General features: G+C 34.0%; 1 protein-coding gene across 6 annotated transcripts in view; it reads right to left on the reverse strand.

Annotated features, from left to right (window-relative positions):
• Positions 1-5,254: 5,254 nt before the first annotated feature.
• The window catches only part of LOC115886177 (nuclear factor of activated T-cells 5), a 131,730-nt gene continuing 113,651 nt past the window's right edge, over positions 5,255-23,333 (reverse strand). For 5 of the 6 annotated variants that reach the window (XM_030905260.1, XM_030905263.1, XM_030905259.1 and 2 more), the window contains exon 10: positions 5,255-7,957. In XM_030905260.1, the coding sequence (XP_030761120.1) occupies positions 6,288-7,957 (1,670 nt within the window). In that variant the 3' untranslated portion in view covers positions 5,255-6,287. The remainder of the gene's footprint in view (positions 7,958-23,333) is intronic. The other variant, XM_030905264.1, reaches the window with a different exon arrangement.

Raw genomic sequence — 23,333 nt, forward strand, 5'->3', positions numbered from 1 at the left:
TGATGGAACCACCGGACTCTTAAGAGTTGTCTAAGGTGTCTCTGTTGCAACTTGTTCAATGCGTTCATGTGTCGGCGGTAAGGCACCCAGGTTTCGCTCCCATATATCATGGTGGGGATTATAATTGCTCGGTATACTGCAAGTTTTGTTTTTGTACTCAAGTCATGATTGTAGAAAACCCTGTCTTTTAATTTCCAGAATGCCCTTGAGGCGCTACTAATCCTGTGCTGAATTTCAGAGTCAATATTGGCCTTTTCCGAAATCAAACTGCCAAGGTAATTGAATTCCGCCACATATTCCAATAGTTCTTCTCCGATTTTTATAGCATTGTTGTGATCTTCCGGGTGAGTGCACATGATTTTAGTTTTGTCGATGTTTAGCTTAAGGCTCAAAGCCTCGTATGCCCAGGTATATGTGTTCAACATTTCTTGTAATTGTTGTACCGTGTTTGCAACTAGAGTGCAGTCGTCAGCGTATTGAAGTTCTGTGATAAATTTTGTACGTGTTTTTGCCCTGAGTCTTTTTATGTTGAACAGACCGCCGTCATATCAGTATCTAATGCCCAATCCTCTCTCCTGCAGTTTGCTGTCCACTATAATGGAGAGCGCTGCCATGAATATGTTGAATAGGAGAGGCGCTAAGACACATCCCTGCCTAACTCCTGTATTTGTTAGGAATGGGTCTCTCAGTGATCCATGATGTGACACTCTTGACTTGTTGTTTTGGAGGCTTTTACACACTGTAAGAAATTTGTTGGGTACTCCGAACTTTTCCATAATTGCCCAAAGCGCATCTCTGTTCACAGAGTCGAAGGCTTTTGTTAGATCGATGAATGCAACATAAAGTTTAGACTCCTGCTCTTTTACTTTTTCCTGTAGTTGACGGATGGAAAATATGGAATCGACGGTGCCGCGGTTGGTACGAAAACCCCTTTGCGATTCTGGAAGGATTTTTTCTATATATGGGTGCAGGCGGTTTGACATTATTTTTGCAAGAATTTTTCCGCCGATAGCCAATAGCGAAATTCCCCGGTAATTTCCGCAGTCTGATGCACTTCCTTTGTTCTTAATATATTCACTATATTCGCGTTGCGAAAATCGTGAGGTACCTCTCCGCTTTCCCATACGACATCAAAGAGAGCCTTAAGATGATCCATAATTTCTTTACTTGCACACTTATAGATTTCCGCCGGAATCGCGTCACAGCCAGCTGATTTGTTGCTGTTTTATGGAGGTCTTTATTTCTTGTTCTGTTATTGGGATGTCTAATACATCGAGGCTGTTATACTGAGGTATTGTGTTTAGTGCTTCCATATTGGGGTTGTTTTCTTGGTTAAGGATATGGCTGTAATGTTCTTTCCAGTGATTTCTGATTTGTTCTTCCTCTTTTAGAAGTTCGCCATTTTGAGCCATGATTGGGCAGCTTACCTTCTTAGTTGGACCGTATACTTCTTTTACAGCCTCGAAGAATTTACGATAATCGTGATGAGTGGCGTACTCTTGAATCTGATTCGCTTTTTGTGACCACCAGTTATCCTTTACTTGGCGCAGTTCTCTTCGAAGGGTGTTGTTGGCTGCTTTAAAGTTATCTACCAGTCTTGGATTAAGTGGATTTGCAGTGACGGCTTGATGTGCTCTATGCTTTTGTTCCAAAAAAGCCTGTATATGCTGTTGATTTTCGTCAAACCAGTCTGGTTGTTTCTTTTTGTTCGACTTTCCCAGTACTGCTTCGCTGGTTTTATGAATCGCATCCCTTAATTGTGTCCAGTCTTGTTCAGCTTCCAATATTGAGATTGAAGTTATCGGTGGAAGTGATTCTTTGATGGCTTCCCGGAGGGCGTCGGCGGTATTCTTGTTCTCTAGATCCCGTACGTTCAATCTGGTCATGTTGTTTTGCTTTTTACAGCGTGGATGTTTGGGTTTTAACTGGATTTTCATTTTTGAAATTAAAAGTCGGTGGTCAGTGCCGCATTCGGCATCTATTCTAGCTTTTGTGAGCCTAACATCTTTTAGATGCATCCTTCGAACGATTATGTGGTCCAATTGATGCCAGTGGCCTGATCTAGGATGTTTCCAGGTATCTTTAAACTTGTTCATCAACATGAACCACGTATTGGTGATGCAAAGATTATACTCTGCGCATGTTGTTAATAAGCGTTCACCATTGCTATTTGCGTTTTCCATTGTTTTCCCAATACGTCAGGCCATATTTCCTGTTGTTTGCCTACACGGGCATTAAAGTCACCTAGCAAGATGATTCGTTCGTGCTTTGGAATTCGTTGAAAGGCATTTTGTAATGCTTGGTAAAATTTATCCTTATCTTCAATTTTAGCGTCAAGGGTGGGAGCGTAGGCACTAATGTTGTTGACGTAAGTTTTGTCTGATATGGGGTACCTTAGGGTCATAAGACGTTCGGAGACACCAATAGGTACTTCTGTTAACTTGGTGGCGATTTCGTTTTTGATCGCAATGCCTACACCATGAATTCTCCTGTGTGTTGCGGGGTGACCTTTCCAAAAGAAGGTGTAATGCTCCTCAGTGAGACTACCTTATCTGCAAAGCGTGTTTCGCTTAGAGCGGCAACATCTATATTTAATCGGTGGAGTTCCTGTGAGACCAGTGCTGTTCTTCTCTCTGGTCGATTTGAATTTATCTTGTCCAGTAGAGTGCGGACGTTCCACGCCGCGAACGTGAAACATTGATGTTTTTGTTTCTCCGATGATACGCTCGAGTAGGCACCCCTCCCGGAGATCCGATTGAGGGGGTATTTTACCTCGGACGATAATTTTGTCAGACTCGAATGTTCCATCATTGCTGTGTGTAAGCTGCGTGAAAAGGTTTAACTGTGGCGGTTACGCTGCCGCACAGTTTTGGCTGCAACTGTAGCACGGGATGGCTATGGCACAGTGAGGACTGCGACGATAGTTCCCTTTGTGCTACGTTCTCGGCCGGCTAGGTGTATTTTATTACTCCTTTTCCCCAGAAGATGGTAGGTCTGAGGGTTGTATAAGGTTATACCGCCTATACTCGGACGTCAGAGCCTCGTTTGTGTAAACAGGGTGCACCACGTGAAGGTGAGGTTGACTTTTGGGTAAGCTAGGCTATATGTATCGCTTCCATACCCCTTGCACCCCATGTTTAATTTATGTCAATGATGACAGGTGTCGATAATTTCGATTTCAAATATCTCGAAAACCATTACTCGTACCGATTTTTACCAAGAGACCTTTTTCACGTAAAAAATGTCGTAAATGTATATCTTTTTAGCTAGTGGTTTCATACAGGTACGGATGAAAAGTTATTACTCTTCAAACCAGTTAAACAATATGTAGGTGGCGCCCTCTATTAGTAGGGGTCATATTGACATTAAAATCAAATTTCATGTCAAAAAACTCCCAGACACCAATTTTGATCCAAATATTGACGTTACTTCAGAAATTATTTGGAAAAAATCGAAATAAAAATGAAACTTCTACACCCTGTATGTATCTCCGAAACTAAGCATTTTAGGACGTACATTTATACGAACTTTTTTACTTATTTTCATCTACAGAATATGCTGCCGAAATTTCCGGAATACAGTTCGGACCACCCTGTATATTTCTCTTTTTCCCGATTTTGAAATAAAAAAAAACAATTATAGCATAATATGAAACAAAAAAAAAACAATAATTATAACATCTCTCTCTTCAGTCCTGACCTCCATTAGGGAGTGTAGTGGTCAGCGTAACATCATGGATGATTTTTCTCCATGCGCCTCTGTCTTTTGTCATCTCGATGACATCGTGCATTGGCGTGCTACAGCTAGTCGTGATCTGGTCTATCCATCGAGTTGGAGAGCGGCCACGTGGTCTACGTCCCTCCACCTTGCCTTGAATTATGAGTCTTTCCATATTGTCCAGACTTTTCCTCATTATATGTCCAAAATATTTTAGTTGTTTTAGTCGGATTTTACAGGAAAGCCTGTTAGTAATATTAAGTTCATTTATAATGGAAACGTTTGTACGGCGTTCAGTCCATGGGATACGGAGCATACGTCTATAACAATACATCTCGCTAGCATCGATCTTCTTACGTTCCGCCTGCCTGAGAGTCCACGATTTGCAGCCATACGTCAATATTGGGAGTACCAAACAGTTGACTAGCCGGTTTTTGGTGGCTCTTGAAATCTGGCGATCTTTCCAGATCTTGGTCAGTCTCCCAACGGCTACCTTTGCCATGTTGCACCTACGCTTCACCTCTTCTTCCGATGTGCCTGTATTTGTCAATAGTGATCCCAGGTATACGTATGACTTAACGACTTCGAAGCGGTCGATATGACTTATATTTGGATGGTTGTTATGTTGCCTATCAACTATCATGATTTCATGATTTTTAATGAATTATAACATAATATTAATAAAATGAAATATTATTTATTTCTTTTTTACAGATTTTGTACAACATATCAAAGGAAGTATCCAGTTCCAGGACAGTACATTTATCCTTTTGATGGGTATTAACAACTTATAAAAAGACAAGTATGTATATCTAAAATTTTATTTCTTTTGAGTAACTATATTTTTACTGTTTTTTAATTAATGGTTTCATATTATCATAGACAAATTCTGACCATCTAGCTTTAATTTTGGCCACTTTTTATTTGTGATAGAATATACCGTATGATCGAATAAAAACGGCGTCAGCGATGGCTATGAAATGAAGATCGCTGTCATTTTATATGTAAATTTATATAGGAAATGCCATCGATCGTCATTTCCAAGCCAACTGGACGCCGTTTTTATTCGATCATACGGTACTATCTACTTAGAATTTTACTTCATGTTGTTTTCGTTTTTTTTTTTATTTCTCAATAATAGCTTAACTCTGTATTTGATGGGAATTATATCATTATTTATCAATTCAAAAACGTATTTGTTTTAGGCATAGATTGTGACTAAATGAGCCTAAATCTAAACCTGTCTTAATGCTCTCATTTAATTTGTATTAAACTGTATTGCCCTCTATGCGAGTAAGCTTAGTGTGCATTTACATGTATCCGTAATGCTGTTGTCCATCGTTGATTTTATGCAATTTTATTAGTTTATTTAAAAAATTACATTCAATTTTTAACTGCGGACGTCACATTGCGGATACATATAAACATAATATAAACACACCTTTAGTCTTTTTTGTTGTTTAGTATGGAATGCAATAGTCTCAATAAGATTGCAATACTGAATTGAAAGGGTAGGATTTGAAATAAAACATCAACAAATTTATCCAGTAATATATTTATAATGATTAAACAATAACAAATAATATAGTTTTATTTTTTCAACACACAATACTTGTACATTTACAATAATTAATGTATACGTTTTATCCACTTTTTTGTAAACCAATAAACTTAAATACTAAGAAATAACAATTCAAGATACAATTAATTATATTATAAGACACGTATTACGAAAAATAATTTATCTAAAAACCGCTTTCATGGAAAACAAATTCTGTGTGAAATTTCGTTCGCTTGGAGTGATTACATTTAACGAAATATTTTCACCAAAAGTAAAACAAAAAAAAACAAACAACAATACATCCATTATTAGGAAATGTAACGGAATAATTCATGTTTATATACCAGATCAAATATTTTATTTTTCTTTTCTATGGATGAGTAGTATAGTGCAGTTTTTAGTCATCATAAATTTCTGGTAAAAAAATATTCTTTTTTCATGTCTCGATGAAAAAAGCTGCACTTGGAAATATAATTCGAAATAAAGGCCACTGACTTCAATAAGTACGGACATTGAAAAAGCCTCCACCAATCACTTATACTGAAAAGAATAAACATTTTTATTTTTAACGTCTTAAAAATCAACATTGTGCTCACTGTTTCTGATGAAAAGCATGCAATATTACTCTACCGTTATACAAATATATAACATCAATCTCTTAATAATATAGGTATACTACACAAAAAATAGAATTAGCTTTTTGTTAGTACATACGATAAGCCTATATAATTCTACTAAACTACCAAACGAAATAATATAATAACTTAAGTTATATAATAACGTTTCCAGAGCGATTTTTTGAGCAAATAAAATATTAATATGTACAAAGGTAGTATCTACAGTACTACAATAAGAACTCTAACAGTACCAGTAGTTACGAATCACTATATAAAATATTACATTAAAAAAATAGACATGATATCTTTATTAATGAACACACACTAATAAGCTTTATACAGAGTATAGTCAAATCTAATCAAGGATTATTAAAATACACGTGCAAAATTATCTACTGGTTGTAGTTACCTTGATCGAAACAACTCGGATTGATAAAATCTATCAGATCGTTCTCTGAAAGCGACGTGAATGCCTGAGCCATAATCCTATCTTCGTTCTTCTTGTTGTCGCTCTGCTCGGCAGAAATGGCATCTTTAACGGGCATCGGCATGTGCTCGCTCAAGGTTTTTGACATAGCGATCGAGGAATTGTACGACTGGACATAGCAGTTTGGCATCGACAACACCGCGGACTCCGTCACCGAAGGAGTCAAACTCATTATGCTCTGAGCGGTTGTCAGTTCGTTGATTTTCTTTTGAGTTTTAAACAGATCGGCCGCAGCCTCCAAAAGGACCGCTTTCTCGGGTTCGGCGTTCAAAAGAGTGGAAGATTCTCTGGTGGTGACTGAAGGCATCAGCGGAGCAACTGTCATAGGTGACGGTAAGATAGAAGCGTCGGTTACTACGTTACTAGCCTGACAGACAGCTGGATCCATTAGCATTCCAGTGGACATTTGCGGGTTCATCATGATCTCGGGTGAGTGATGACCTTGCAGTACCGGGGAAGCGATTGTAGAATTGATTGGTGGGGGAGGTACTAGCATCGGAGGTTCGGTGGTAAGCAGTACGTTTTGAGAAGATTTGAAGATCTCTTCGATAGGAGCATTGATGGAGGTCGAAATGCTACCTTCCAGGGTACTAGTGATTGTTGTGTTGGTATTAGAAGTGTTCGTCGTACCGGATAGTGTTTGCTCTGCTATAGCGGCTGCTTCGGATTTTGCGATAGTGCTTGTTGTCGTTGCTTCCGAGACGAAAGGTTGCTGCATGGTGGGGAGAAACACTGACTGTGTTGAGGGTGGTGCTGGTCCTAAAGCGCTCGTCAAGGCGGTGCAGGACATCATTTCAGTCTTCTCTGCGGTGTTTTTGATTGGAGAAAATGACGTTGAAGGAATGTTTTCTCCCGGAATCAAACTAGGCTTTGATTCTATTTTGGTTAGATAGTTTTCGACACTCTGTGCGCTTTGGGTAGGTAATGGCGCGCTTGTTGGTTCGATTCCGAAACTTTTCAGCGTTGCCATAGACGAGGCGTTTGTAACGTAGTCCGTTACCGTTGCGTTTAGTGACTGCTTCATTCTCAAATCCATTCCCTTATCCACCATCATGGTTAACGTACTTGGGGGAACCTCGCTGACCATCGAATGCACCACCGTCGCTTCAGCACTCTCGCACATCGAGCTCCTCCTCACCATCTCCACACTATCCTCGTTCACGCTCAAATTCGAGTTGTCATTCAAATGAGCCATCAAAGGATTATGGTGCAGCATATCGATCGAGTTGTCGTTGATCATGGAGATGTTCGAGTCGTGGTTCACATCGAGAGAACTCTCCGAAATAGGCCTGTACCTTTCGTGACTGTGGATTTCCAAAGGGTCCGGCAACGAGCTCTGACTATTCTCATCAATGTACTCTTGCTTTAGAGCCCTCAAAGGGGGTGAATGAGCGTCGCTGGTGGAGGGCAAACTGAGGGACGAGCGCCTGCTCGAGATGGGAACCATGTTGGACTCGGGCGGCGGCATCATGTCGAGGTCGTGCTCGCGCTTGCGCGACGTCCACGCCGCGCCCTTAAAGAAGTGATTGCCGCCGCCGATGCTGGGCTGGGGCGCGTGCTGGGCCTCCATTTGTACTGCAAAATACGAAAAAACTATTAGTTCGCTTCGTCGAGACACCGACTAGACTTAATTAAAGGCGCCAGCTTAGCCACTGCAAGAAAAGGGGAGGACTTGCCACTCAAGCCAAGTATCTCTGTGGGTTTTTGTCGGACTTTAGTTAGAAAATCGGTAATTTTGAATCAATACAATAATTCATTCAGTAGATGAATGTTAAACTGGTTTAAGTGGGTCACGAACCTATGAAATAGTATCTCTAGGATATAATATATGGTTAAATTCATTTTCTTTCCGCAAACTTTTATTTTAAATATATATAGTATTGATAAAACTTGTGCTATGTTTAAATACGAATACTTAATATTGCTGTACTATACAAATAACCGAATTGTAACTGATTTTATGTATACAGGGTGGCCCATCGAAAACGTTCCGCAAGGCATAACGGCCAGGGTAATTCTTTTTTCAAAAAATCCAAAAACACGTCAGTTTTGTTTGTGAAGGGGACAATTTTTGCCCCAAAAATGATTGTAAAATCTTCAACCCTCTAAGCGGGGGTGTCATCCACCAAACTTTTCTCAAATGAGAAGAGGGGTCAAGTGGCGCCGCAATGAAAAGAGCTTTCTATTCTCTATATTTCCCCGCTTCGTTTTTGAAAATCGGTCGAGTCATTGAGAAAATATGAAGGATTGAAATCTGAAAAGTTTATTTAAACATTTATCAGAGTAATTGATAAGGATAAATTCCTTCAACCAATTTGTTGTTTTTTCTTATTATTTCTAGATGTTTACGCATGTTTTCACTTGCCACAAGGTTGAACGATCAGGTGCGGTAGTTGCTTAGTTGCTAGACAGCTGTTCTGTGACTTGTGCGTTGAAGTGTACTCACTTGCAGAAAAAGTGGAAATAATCGAACTTTATTTTAAAAATAATGAATGTGGCAATCGGGTTGCGCAGATATTGAATGAACGCCATCCTGACAAACACCTTTATGGCAAAATTGTTCGCGAATTAGTAGCAAAATTTCGTGAAACTGGTTCCGTTATGAATAAAAAGAGGCAGAGGGAAAATCCTGTAGTAAATGAAGCTATGGAGATATTCGTATTGGGCCAAGTAGCCATGGATAGTACGCTGAGTACAAGAAAATTAGCCAATGAGACCGGCGCGGCGTGAATCGTACAAGTGTCCACAGGATATTAAAAAAACACAAGTTCCACCCGTATAAAATTCAGTTGGTAGAAGAACTCAACGAAGACGATTTTTATCGTCGCGGGCTGGTATTTTTGGAAATTCTATTGTAGGTCAGTTTAACGATATTGAGACCGCACCTGATCGTTCAACCTTGTGGCAAGTGAAAAAATGCGTAAACATCTAGAAATAATAAGAAAAAACAGCAAATTGGTCGAAGGAATTTATCCTTATCATTTACTCTGATAAATGTTTAAATAAACTTTTCAATCCTTCATATTTTCTCAATGATTCGACCGATTTTCAAAAACGAAGCGGGGAAATATTGAGAATAGAAAGCTCTTTTCACTGCGGCGCCACTTGACCCCCTTCCCATTTAAAAAAAGTTGGGGGATGACACCCCCGCTTTGAGGGTTGACGATTTTGCAATCATTTTTGGGGCAAAATTTGTCCCCCTCACAAACAAAATTGACGTGTTTTTGGATTTTTTGAAAAAAAAATATATCCTGGCCGTTATGCCTTGCGGAACGTTTTCGATGGGCCACCCTGTACACGGTCCTAGACATTATATCTCCGCGTTTGTATTTTAATGCATGCGACAGAGATAAATATAAATGACCGGTTGACAGACAGAGAGACAAAATAAAAAGCGGTATACAACGTTGCCGGTTTTTATGTGTGTAGGCAGAGATATGTGTGGATAGGTAATAAAATTCGCATAAACGCCGACTCAAGACTCTTCCCTTGTCAACCCGGTATAAGTATATTATTATCTTAGCCTTAAATAAATTAGAAAAAAACTAGTTTAAAACCTTTTCTAAAAAGGATGTATTTCCTTTTCCTCACAGGTAAATTGTAAATTCTATCATTTTTGGATGTCGTCTGTTGAAATATTTCTTAACTCGTTGAACAGACTATAATATTTATGTTACTTTGATAAATATTTTGTACTTATTATTTTTTTTTCCTAAAAATAGCCTCGAGTCAAAACAAGTAAATTATGTGTTTATGTTAAATGTAGTCAATCATTAACTGTAACAAGTTTTTCCTTGGTTAATCCCTACACAAACTTTTCAAAATTAATGTTACACAAGTTTGAGCAATACAACTAAAAATGTTTACAGGTAATCTAGCAATTACTTCTTAAAATATATCCTAAAAATAAAACAACACAGTGCAACCCCTCCTAATTCAAATTGTAAATTGACTGAAAACAAAACGAAAATTTAGAAAAAATGCCATGGCTTGATAGACATAACCCACAATGTTGACGTCCCAAGCGCTCGCGCAGTCGCATATATCGCACATCGTTCAAACGGTCTACGCAAAATTCACACGAATTGAGCCCTAAATAGTAAAGGATAATTCGGGACTAATGACCAGTAACAAAATAATATGAATTATGTAGTAGTGGGACGAAAAATAAGACTGAAATATATTTTTTTCTGTCTAAGAGACCTCTCCACCAAGACATTAAGCTCCGTTTAGCAGCAAAGGAGTGTATTAGTACGGACCTTGTAAGATAAGATTTGCACGGTTAAGGTTTTATTATTTATTATTTGATTAGAGATGGGTATGTGTTATTTATAAACCTGTTATTTTTTAACTGATATTTACACTAACGCTTAACACCTGTTATCGACTGTAAAGGAATAACAGGTATATTGGGTAATTATTAGGTATTAATTATTGTTATATGTTGAAGTTTGACTTAATGAAATGTCATTTTACACAGAACTATAATTATTTGCAAAGAACTAAAGCGTTCTTGTATAGTATTATTTATATATTTTAAATATTTTTTTCTTTGTTCTTTGCGTTTTTTTGCTTCTGACAAAGAAACGTTAAGCATTTTTTGTCGATTAGGCAATTTGTTTTACTAGTAAAAAAACACTGGGTGGTTTCCATTTGGATTCTACGCAGTAGTGTTTACTAAAATAACTTTTTTATTTCGTAGATTTTCTTACGGCCTGCAAAAACTAAAGTATTCTTGAATAGTTAGTTGTATTTAGAGGGTTTAAATCGTTTTTTGGCAAAATATCCAGATTCTTTTCAAGAAATAACTTGTTAATTTAACAGTTATTTTAAACTATGTAACAGTGCAATCTGTTACCTCCAAAAATAACAGTTTACCCATCTCTATTCTCGATAGATCAGCAAGATAGATAAATAGTCCTACTTTTAGAAGTACAATGTATCAAAGATTGGCATATCTAACTTACAAGCCTACACAGTGGGGAAATAAAAATTGCAGAAGCTTCGTAATATTGTCAATGTATTTCTGAGAATATACAGGGTGTCCCCATATTCCGTGGACATAGAAATACTAAGTATCTTTGGAAGTGATTTGTATATCCATTAGAGGTCATATTTTTTTAAATAAAAACATTTTTAAAGATATCTTATGAACTGATATTTCGATTTGAATGATATTTGGGGTGTCTACGTTCTGCCAGTTGCTTAGGAGAAGAATGAAAACTATTCCCACTCCTATATAAACTCTAGTAGATTTTTTTTGCAACTTCGACTACGGTATTTTTTTATCATAAAAAGGTCCTTCTAGTATTCACTACATTTTTTGTCTCTTGCAAAAAAGCGCCACCTCACATAGTTTTAATTAAAAAAAATGTATTTCCAAAGCTGAATTACAAAGCTGACAAAGCGTTAAGCGAGAATATGAAATTTTATGTCAAATGTTTCATAAATTTTAAATTAATTATCTTTAGGGTTTATTTTTAATTGTTGCCCTCTAACGGACAAACGAAGCACTTTTGTATAGAGGTAAATTGTCCACGTAATATTGAGACACCCCGTATTTCATCTCGTTAAACAGATTGACAAGGTTCGAAGCCTAGGCTTTCTTAGAGAAAAATGTTAACAAAGTGTAATAAATGGCTGCGCTACATTCTGAATGAACGCTCTGTATCATGCCTGATGATGAGTTTCGAGATGAACAGAAAAATCAAAATGATTTTGAGTTTTAAAATAAAAAAATCCTTTTAAATTCTGATTTTTCAATGAAAAAAAGCAAAACAACGGGTGAATGGAAGTTAGTTCTGATGATAATGTTAATGACAGGTGACGTTAGATGCTACGCAGAAACTACGCAAAATGAAATATTACAGGTTTCTATAATTTTAGAATATAAGCTCTAAACATAATTATTCTTTTTATGATACACATGTTATTGTTTTAGATAGTACATAATAATCTAAGGCACAATTTTTAACATATTTACTACTATGTTAGAAACGTTTTCTAGAAAAAATTAAATTTTGATTGTAAGTATTTGATATAAGCTGATACAGGGTATTTTCAAAAGTGGCTCACCCCCTATAACTTCTTTATTTTTTCAGATTAATAAACAAGATTTGATATGCTAGTATATGACATAAATCAGGATTGATTCACGTATTCAATTAGTTTAGGTTACATCCTGTTTCACCGGAAATTACTACAAATTTTCATTTTTAAATGGTACCCTCCGTATTTTTTTACTCTATGTGATAGAAAATAACATTCTGAATAGAATGACAACTTCTGACATATTCTCTTAAAAATAGTATTTTAAATATAAATCTGAAGTATTAAAATCGCTAATGTTTAATCAAGCATTGGAAAAATGCATTTGACAGTTAAATGTTTTTTGTGACGTTTCCTGGCCAGTTAAAAGATGCCCCAATTGTATTTTTAATCAGAACTCAAAAAAGTCAGTGGCGAACGTTTTTTTTAGAAAAATATTCTGCCCCTGGTGAATATATCGAAACTTTTTTAGCATAAAATTATGTCGCACTTATAATAACATTTACCCTCAAAATATCATTAGAATCGCTAAAGGCACTTAAAATGCACTTTTAAAATAAACTCACCGAAAAAAAACCGGCCACTAAAAACTAGTCCCAATTTTCAAAATTGGATTTCTCGCGAACCACTCATTAGAATTTGATGATTTTTTTTTAATTGTAAATTTATTCCTTCCTAACGGATGCTATATCAGAATTTTTTATTCCGAATTTATTTTGAGCATATACAGGGCTCACACAACAATAAGACGAAGTTTTTTGCCCGCACTTTGTAACACCCTGTAGGTTTGAGCATTTTGTTTTTTTAATCACGACATTATCTCTGTTTGTATTGGAGATACGCTGCTTTAAAACGAACGTCGCGGAAAAATGCTTCGCAGGCAGATAAGTTTTATATGTAAATAATCAAGGCAACATGACATAGGCGAAAACGGATTTATGAGTATTTGCAATATGACAACAATGGTTGTCAAATTCAGATGTTGCTCGTATTGTGGCTTTAATTGAGGATGGCCGAAGTCAACGTTAAATATGTATCCGATACCCTGGGTATACCTCAAACAACAGTCCAGGATGCCTTTCGGTATATAGAAACGGGAAATTTTACCAGGTGTGGGTTCCGGAAAAAACCGGAAGACAAATGCAATTGACGACCGCTTTATTGTCCGGAATATTTTACGAAATCGTAGAATTACAGCGTTTCAGAATCAACATCTGCTACAAGCCGTGCGTCAAGTCAGTGAGAGAACAATCCGTCGAAGACTAAAAGAAAACAGCTTGTCTGCAAGGAGACCTGCCACAGGATCCCAGCTACTTCCAAGACATCGTCGAGCACGTCTTCAGTTTGCGCGTTTACATGTGAATTAAGATATTGAGCAATGTACTAAAGCTTTTTTCGAGGCGTTTATTTTAAAGCAGCGTATCTCCAATACAAACAGAGATAATGTCGTGATTAAAAAAAACCAAATGCTCACAAAAGATGAGGATACAATGTGATTTGATTTAGCAATAGCTACTACAGCTGCTGTATCCTACAGGGTGTTACAAAGTTCGGGCAAACAACTTCGTCTTATTGTTGTACCCTGTATATGCTCAAGATAAATTCGGTATAAAAATTTCTGAAGTAGCATCCGTTAAGAAGGAATTAATTTACAATTTAACAAAAAAAATCATCAAAATCTAATGAGTGGTTCGCGAGAAATCCAACTTTGAAATTGGGACTAGTTTTTAGTGGCCGGTTTTTTTTGCCGATGAGTGCAGATAGAAATTATAATATATCGAAAAAGAATGAAAATTTTAACCCCCTGTAGCTAAGTAATAAAGCAGAATCGGACCTATGTTGATATAAAAAATAAATCTCATTTATTTTTTAAACTCCCCACGAGAGATGGCACATATTTTTTGAAACACCCTGTATTTGGTTAGTCTATTTTTATGCATATTAAACTTAGTTATTAAATCAGAATAGACATTAAATAGATTGGTAAAAAATGATATAAAAATATAATATATCCCAGAAAAAAGTTTTGAATTTATATTTTTTTTTGTAATTTCAACATAATTTGAAATCACACTTTGTATTTTTTGTGTTTGTAAACAATCATAGTGTAAACATAAACATTAAATATTTCATTTCGCTGGAGTTAAGCCTGTTACCACCACCACGTGGAGCTATCAGCGGAGAGGACTCTGTGTGGATCTGTTCTGGAATTTCGGGATTCAATGGAACAATACTAATTAAATATGTTTTCAAAATTAATTGACAATCACTCGGCAAAAATCATCACAACTAAACGCTACGTTAACATTATGGGTCGCATACAGGGTTCTCGTTGGTTGTTTGCCTGCAAAAAAATGTTATTTTTGTCCTCCAGCAAAGAATCCAATGTATATTATAGTATAAATATAGAAAATATTTTTTGAAATGGCCCTGAAAATTTGTAGTAGTGCGTTCCAAAAAAAAAATAAAAATAAATAAAAGCTGATTTAAAATGCTTGGTATTTAAAAGAGTTTTTTGGAAAAAAAATGATTAAAATTAAGTTATAAATAACAGTTTTAAGGTAAAAAAATGTGTTGATATAACAAGTTTTCGCTTGTTCATTGTGTTAAACGTGTTTTTTGTGTGTGACATGTCATGATGAAATGAAATAACTATGATCGGGTCAGACTAACTGATCCGATCATTCAAAACAATATTTACTTTTCGTACTGATCTTTAAACCCAATTTAAAATAATTACGAAAAATAAACAGAGAACTATAAACCTAAGAATGTACGGAAATCGTTAAATTTTTCTCCTAAAACCTTTCTAGAAAATTGTAGCGCGTCGTGTGGTAGTTAGAGGTTTCAATTTTATAGTTCTAATTTTTTTTTAATATATTGAAAACTCTAACGAAAAAAACTTAAAAGAGAAGAAACTCGTCCATCCACTTAATCAAGTACTCTCAAAATCCAGAATAAAACATTTTGAAAATGATTGAGGGTGTAGGGATCAATGAACCAAGACATTCATTCTTCTAGATGCTGAGTTTACAAAGATGATGGATAGTTTGCAGGAATATTTTATTCTTGATTTTGCAAATAAAATTTTTCCTATGTAATATTCTTGCAAACTTGAGCACTATATTATATACCTAAAACCTACGACATAACCATACAAATAGAGAGATGATATACTAATGAAACGACGGTGCTACAAGATTCTGTAAGGCTAGGGTTTCTATATATAACTCTTTTAAGTACATTGGTACTGGTAACAAATATATTTACTGTTATCGAAAATATATCTCTATTTTAAGAAACCTAAACATGACTTGTCTGATAACCAGATACAAAAAAAAAACACGAAAATATAACGATACTGTTGATATACCAATTACTTTTGTACTTAAAAGTTTTAGATATATAGATAGTGGTCTTCCAATATAAACTATCAGTTTTTTTTGTACGAAAAAGAATATATTTTTTATGCAAAACATCGTTTAAAGCATGAAAACCAAATAAGTTTATTAAAGTAAGTAAAAAATTAACACATGTATAAAATCCCTAAAATATATTTTAAAAAACTGTTAGCAAGAGCTATACAGTTAAAATTAAACTCTCAAGATCACAATAATTTTTAAAAAAGAGCGCTTTATACACTTTTCTAACAGAAACAGATTTTTTAATTTTTGAAGATAGGTACTGACTTTAAGAAGAGAAATCTCTTCTTGTTTGGGGTTTTAACTAATAGTTATTTTTATACAAGACGATAAATTGGTATTTTATCGTCGACCGAAAAGATTAATTGACGAGCGATGAAATCGAGAGCGAATTAATTTCGGGAGACGATAATGCAATTTTATCGTCGTGTATAAAACAATATTTTTTTCCATAGCGAGTTACGTTTTAAAAAATATTCAGAAATTATTATTTCAAGGAATTTATTACGAGTAGAAAAAATATTGTGCTGGGTTGGCGTTGGTTTCTATGTAATTTGGCAAATAAATAAAGCTGTCTCTTTAGTTGTCAGTTTTGAGTCAATATTTTTTAATTCTCTTTCGTGTCGATTGCTGATTGAATTGGAGCGAGAAATGGCTCAAAACAAAATAAGTAAATTACCAACAGATATTCAGGCTGAGGCGACAAACGCCATATCCAAACTACTTCCATTTAAATCCCGAATAACTTATGAAAAGGAATACAAAAAATTTCAAAAATGGAAGCAATTAAAAAACGTGCGAGAAGAAATAAATGTTTTAACCTATCCTCGCTGTTAAAGTATCATTTAATCTACCCTTGCGGTTAAAGTACTATTTTATCTACTATTTTTGATAGATATAAGGCAATTTTAACAGTTGATATGGAAAAAAAAAACAATTTAAGTTTTAGCGGGAAGCCGAGCAATCTAAATTTATTTCTTTTATTTATGTTGTTAATTTGAAGTTTGACTTCATGTAATGTCATTTTAACAGAATTCAAGTCAACCAAGTTTTTTTCTTTGGGTCTTTTGCTTCTAATGACAAAACATGTACCCCCTGAAACGTTAAGCATTTTGGTCGGTTAGGCAAATTTCTTTTACTAGTAAAATACCACTTATAAGCTGGTTTCCGTCTGAGTTCAATGCGTCAATGTATAATCGGAATGAAAAAAAAAACAGATGATTTGCATAAAACTAGAGAGCTCCTTTTTTGGATAATCTTTCTATATGAATTACTCAAATGATATAAATAATCTAACTTCACTTAGTTTATCGACTGACGTTGAAACAACATTTAGAACCGGACAAAGTGAGTTTATTCGATCAGTTAAATCATATGAACCAAAAAAAATGTGTGTTATAAATTAGCGCCCAACGTGGGGCACAAAATGCTTTAACACTGGCGTAAGACTTGTATTGGAAGACTGCAAATCGTTTTGGCTGGCAGACTGGGCGCAATCAATGTGTGTGTGAATGTGTGATATGTGTGATGTGTATGCGTGTTGAAAGGATGTGTGTAAAATGAAGTGTATTTTATTTTTTAAGTACCCGTGAGACTAGAACCTCAATGACGGACCTATCGACGATTCTTAGGCACCGCAGGCTGAGAGTAGACGGTGGTAGGCGGCCCCATTGCGAATACAGAGCCTGTATGCTGTATGAGACAAAGTGAAAAAAGCAAACGCAATTGAAATTTGTCATAATAAAAAAATCTGTTCAAACCTCGTATATAAATAAATGCATTCATCAAATTACGGTGCCGGCAAACAAGTCTGCACCGAATGGGAATTATTCTATTACTGGAGACAGGCGAAAACCAGTTTTTGCTTGTTTGAAAACCAAAAACACTGCGTGGCTCGGTTTAAATGTCGTATTTGAGATTTTTTAATTAAAAATATCAGTAAGGTGAGTTGAGCAATGGTCTTTTTGATTTTATTTCACAATATGTAATTTAGTATACTAAGGTCCAAGTATAATTAATTACAGTAAGAGGTTTTCTATTATATGTATTTATATAAAAAATATGTTTTTTCCATAATATTAATAAAAAAAATTGGTGCGAGTCGGACTCGCACACGAAGGGTTCCGTACCATTCATTATCTATACAACATTAGACACTATAATATTATAAACTTTTTTCCGATTTAGCTGAAATTTTAAATGCGCGTATAAGTACATAATTTAAAAAAAATGAAGAAACACATTACTAAAAATCGTATTAATCAATAATAAATATGTAAAAATTAAAAAAAATAAAAATAAAACGATTAAAAAAAAGTCGCCTTGACGAGGATTCGAACCTGCCTTACTACGGCTCCAACGTCATAGCAGCGTAAAGTCCTAACGTTTTAACCACGCGGCCACCGAGGACTTGAAAGATTCTATGTAAAATTCTTACTTAAAAGATAATGTTTAGTGAAAGTACTTTTTTATTTATAAACATTTATTTAATTCTGCTTTTAGTATTTGTTCTTATGGCGGCAACATAGATACATTATCTGTGAAAATTTCAACTGTCTAGCTATAACGGTTCATAAGATAGACCTTTGTGACAGACGGACGGACGGACAGCGTCTTAGTAATAGGGTTCCCGTTTTTACCCTTTTGGGTACGGAATCCTAAAAAATGGGTGACTGTTGTTGGGACATGCCGCAACGGAGCTGTATTATCGTCACCATTGACGAAGATTGGGTCATTATAGGCAGAATTTTTTATTCAGTATGAAATTAATTTTTCTGTTATTTAAATCTTTCTTTCCACAAATGGCAGTATAACGATGCTCTATTCGATGTGCCCAATTTTCGTCACCCACTTTTATCATCAATTCTACTTTAAATTGCCAATTAAAAAAGAATGAAGAGAACTGGACGTGTGTGACAGAATTTAGGCCATTAGACATGTAAGCCTTTGATTTAAAAAATGCTAAATATCAGAGTTTTGAAGACATTTTGAACTATATTAAAAGTGATATTGTTACAAAAATAAAAAAAAATAAATGAAAGAGGTATTTATGATGTACCTCATATGACAAAGTAAAAAGATTTTTTCAAGCTACGAGTTAGAAGTAATATTTATTTACTAATATGATGTTACTGTTTTTTGTTTATTCTGATTTATACTCTGTACTCACTAATAATGCTTATGTCTGCATTATTTTTGAGCTGATATCGGAGCTTATTTGTATTTTTTTAAATGTTTTAATTGCTTTTTTTTGCAGTGTTTCCTGTTTATTTTTGTTTGTTCGTAAAACGCAATGGTTTTTGTGTGAGATGACATATATAAAAACATGACAAAAATTGGGACAAGTTAGTGACGATTTATAGGTACAGGAGTGACGATATTGGTAGTAATTGTAGTTTTTTTAGTTTTTCTTGAAAATAATCGAAAATATCGGTCAAGTTATTAAAGTATCATTTAAATTTTAAATTAAAATGTTCCCTAGTGTCATATTTAATTTTCTTGCAAACATACTATTAATTCGAATTTTATGGCTAACTAACTGAACTGAGATATTCCCTTAATGTGACGATAATTGGGACATTCAAAACTTTAATAAATCATAGTACTTTTCGACATTTTTAATAAAAAATGTCAAAACTGACAAGTAAATCAAGTATTCTTAACTTCAGTTTTTAACCAAGCAAAAACTATCTGCTTGACCTAATTTCATCTGACCCAAATAACAAAAAAATACCATTTGATGCAGACTTTTTCGCCGACACCGTATATACTATAACAATTAAACATGCGAACTCGACGCTTAGATCGAGCTCCAAAAATAATAGTTAGAGGGATTATTGCAAAATGTTTTGACAGGTGTGAGACGGACAGACATTCCTCTTGACTTGACTGACGGGTCTGACCTATAACAACAACATAGAAGACGATTTTCAAAGGAAGTTTTTCGAAGATGTACAATTTTTGACCAAAAAACTTATTTAAGCAGGACGTTATGTACTTAGATTTTATCTTAACGAACGAAATATAAGTTCTGTAAATTGTTTTTAAAGTATAATAGTTATTAGTATAGTCTTAGATCGTATAAACTTTGTGGATAAAGTTATATGCAGTACGTTATTACAAAAAACTTTAGAAAGAGTAGTACTTTTAGTAGAAAAATATAGAAAAAAAAGTGCAGCTTTATTTAGACTCAGGGCATCATTTTACTCTAGGTTAATAATAAAATATTTTTGTTATGTATATTAGTATGACGTTGGGGTTAAATTTAAATTTATTTCTTAAAAATGACATACACAAAAAAAGACAGACGGTCGATCAAGTCAGTGTCAAAGACAGATATGTTTTCAACAAAAACAAAGAGGATGTACTCATCCACGTAGACTATAAGATCTAAGAGTATAGTATAAAAATCTACACCACAGAATAAAAATTCAAATTGATTGAGTACTATGAGATTTTTATTATAATATACCGGGTACGTCTCGAAAGTGGCTCACCCGTATAATTTTGTTATTTTTTCAAATAAAAAAACGAGATTTGGTATTGCATTTTTTTACGAATAATTTGGTACCACACACTTGGTATTTTGAGTCAAATTGAATTTATGAAAATGTCAAAAGTTGACATATGATATGTCATTCTATTCAGAGTGTCATTTTCTATCGAATAAAATAGAAATACACAGAGGGTGGCATTTAAAAATCAAAAGTTGTAGTCATTTCCGGTGAAACAGGAAGTAACCAAAAACAATTGAATACGTCATCCCTAATTTATGTTATATATTAACGTACCAAATCTCGTTTTTTATCTGAAAAAATAAAAAAGTTATACAGGTGAGCCACTTTTGAGACGCCCCCGGTAAGATAAATTTATTGTAGATAGGTATAAAATTACAAATATCTTTAGAAATTTTAAAAAATATTTTTCTTTCACAATTTCTGTACAATATAGCTTCTAGTTTTATTATATTTTTATTCGTGAAGATTGTTAGTTGTAGACTTAACTAAAATAACATTTTACCTCGTACTAATCTAAATAAAAGACTTAATGCAACAAGCAATTGCATGTTACACGCGCAGTGTCCCTGAATAATTAGCCTTATCAAATTTTGACTATGTATACATAATCTCCCACATAAACAGAACGTATTTTATTTATTCTATATAATATAATATCTTCTAAACTATATTAATTATTAAAGACGATCTAAAAATGTACTTGTGCTGTTTCAAAATATCGTAGCGTAGATAATAACTTATATCAAAAGCTGTAGAGTTGGCAAACTTTAATTTCGAATAATTTTAACAAAGTCGTATTTAAAAATTTTTGAGATTGTGCTGTTCTTGATTCTAATAATTTAAAAGGACCGTATAATCGAAAAAAAAAACGGCGTCAAATATCAATTTGCCTTAAAAAGGTTGTATACCTTTTTAAACTTTCTATAACGAGTGTTAATTTTTGACGTCTAGAGAATGACCTCGCCAAAATTATCATTGAATGTCTTTGACGCAATTTTTTTTGGATCCTACGGTATATGAAGTTTTTTTAAGATTTAATTCAGTAGGATAGAGTACATATATAACGAAGGATAACAAAATCAAATAAATATTAATATAAACAATCTTAATAGAAGTACGTAGATTTTATAGTTGCTATGTATATTGTTTAAGCATAACGAGATATTTAATATGCATGATATTAATAGTTACGAACATCCTTGACTTGTTCAAATTATATTACGTAAGTTGACAAATATTTAGATAGATATATGTACATTTTTAATTACTACAGAACGTGGTAATTATTGCAGAAAATCAACTTCTATAGAGGTTTTTCAATTGTATCCAATCAAATAAAGTTGCTGTCAAAAAATTTTACAGTACAAACACAAAGACAAAAAACGATAAAAATTTGAGGCTTTGGTAAAATCGTTAAAATACATAAGGGAGTCAATTAATAAATATATAAAATTGATATTAATATTGTTTTAAAAGTATACAACAAAAAAGTTTTAAAATATATACATTTCAAAGTAGGTAATTTCAAAAATAAATACAATTCAAAAGAGTAAAGTACATTTCAAGAGGATAATAAGTAATATATATATTACATGATATATAGATATATAAAATATTAATACAAAACAAGGAACAATAACAGTAAAAATATATAAATCGATGAATGAAGACTTTCTTTCCTAAATAAAACACAAAAAATGCAAAAGTTGAAAAAGTTCTGCTCCAAAGCCACTGAAAACAGTTCGTAGGCTACATTACCTGTTTTTTAATAAAAATAATATTCAAAAATTTTCGATTTAAATTTATTCTCTTTTTTCCTTAGACGGGATTGTATATATACAAAAAAGAAAAGAAGACAACAAAAATAACGTGAAAATTAGCAAATATTCTTCGATAGTGTAGCCTGTGTAAATTTTTGGGACTAATTGTGCACTGCATCACTCAAAAAAAATCCTACCTTCCACGGATTCGCTCACTGTATCATCAACTCCCTCCCTATACCTTGCGTTTAAATATTCTCAGGTATATATTCGCTCGATATTCATACCGAGTGCACAACTTTCCCTCTTAATTATTTTACTATTATTATAAAAGATAAAAAATCGTTTTTATCTTAAAAAAACTTAAACTAAAAATTTTTTTCTACTCTGATTCAACTAAAACGATTTTTTACCTTCACTCTGAACAATTCACTGTAAATTATATCCTCTATTTATAATTAAAAACAAAATATTTAACAAACTAATTTTAACTTGTATAATTTAGAGTGCCTATGTTCTCTCCCACACTGTTAGTGTTCATGCTTCAAGCTGGCTTAATATTAATCTGGTTGTTACTCTCGGTCATTATTGCGTTTTTCTTTGATAAACAATAATAAAAAAAATTATCGTCCAGTGTTCATAAAAAAAGCCGTTTTCGAAATATTATTTTTATATCAAAGGACGTAAAAACTTAATGATACGTCCGTTGGGATCAAAATAAAAATAATAGTGTTTATAAAACGGGATGACGTAAAGCGATTTTTATGCCTTGAACTGGTCTAATATTAGAAAATATATATAGTAATTAACGTCGATTCATTATACAGGGCGATTCGCGGCTATGGTAAGTTAGACGTTTATGGAGAATCGGTGATTTTTTGAAAATTTGAATTTTTATATAAAGACAGCTGCTCCATCTATCTAAAATACTTTCCGCGTTACAATGTTGCCATATCATTTGAAAAGTGGTAGCATCTTTCTTATTTTAAATGGAACACCCGGTATATTATTACCTTTTTCGAAACTACTTTCATATCTCATAATTTTTCTATTATACTAACCTATACCTATCACGGAAAGTTTTTGAGATAAAAAATAAAACTTGTGTAAAATTGGCAAAAATATGATTTTGAATAAGCATCAGTAAAATCATGAATTGAACATTTCAAAATTGAAATTCGATGTGTCTAAATTAACTGATTGA

This window comes from Sitophilus oryzae, unplaced genomic scaffold (assembly GCF_002938485.1).
Source record: "Sitophilus oryzae breed Bouriz unplaced genomic scaffold, Soryzae_2.0 scaffold_471_pilon_pilon, whole genome shotgun sequence".
NCBI classification, from domain to species: domain Eukaryota; kingdom Metazoa; phylum Arthropoda; class Insecta; order Coleoptera; family Curculionidae; genus Sitophilus; species Sitophilus oryzae.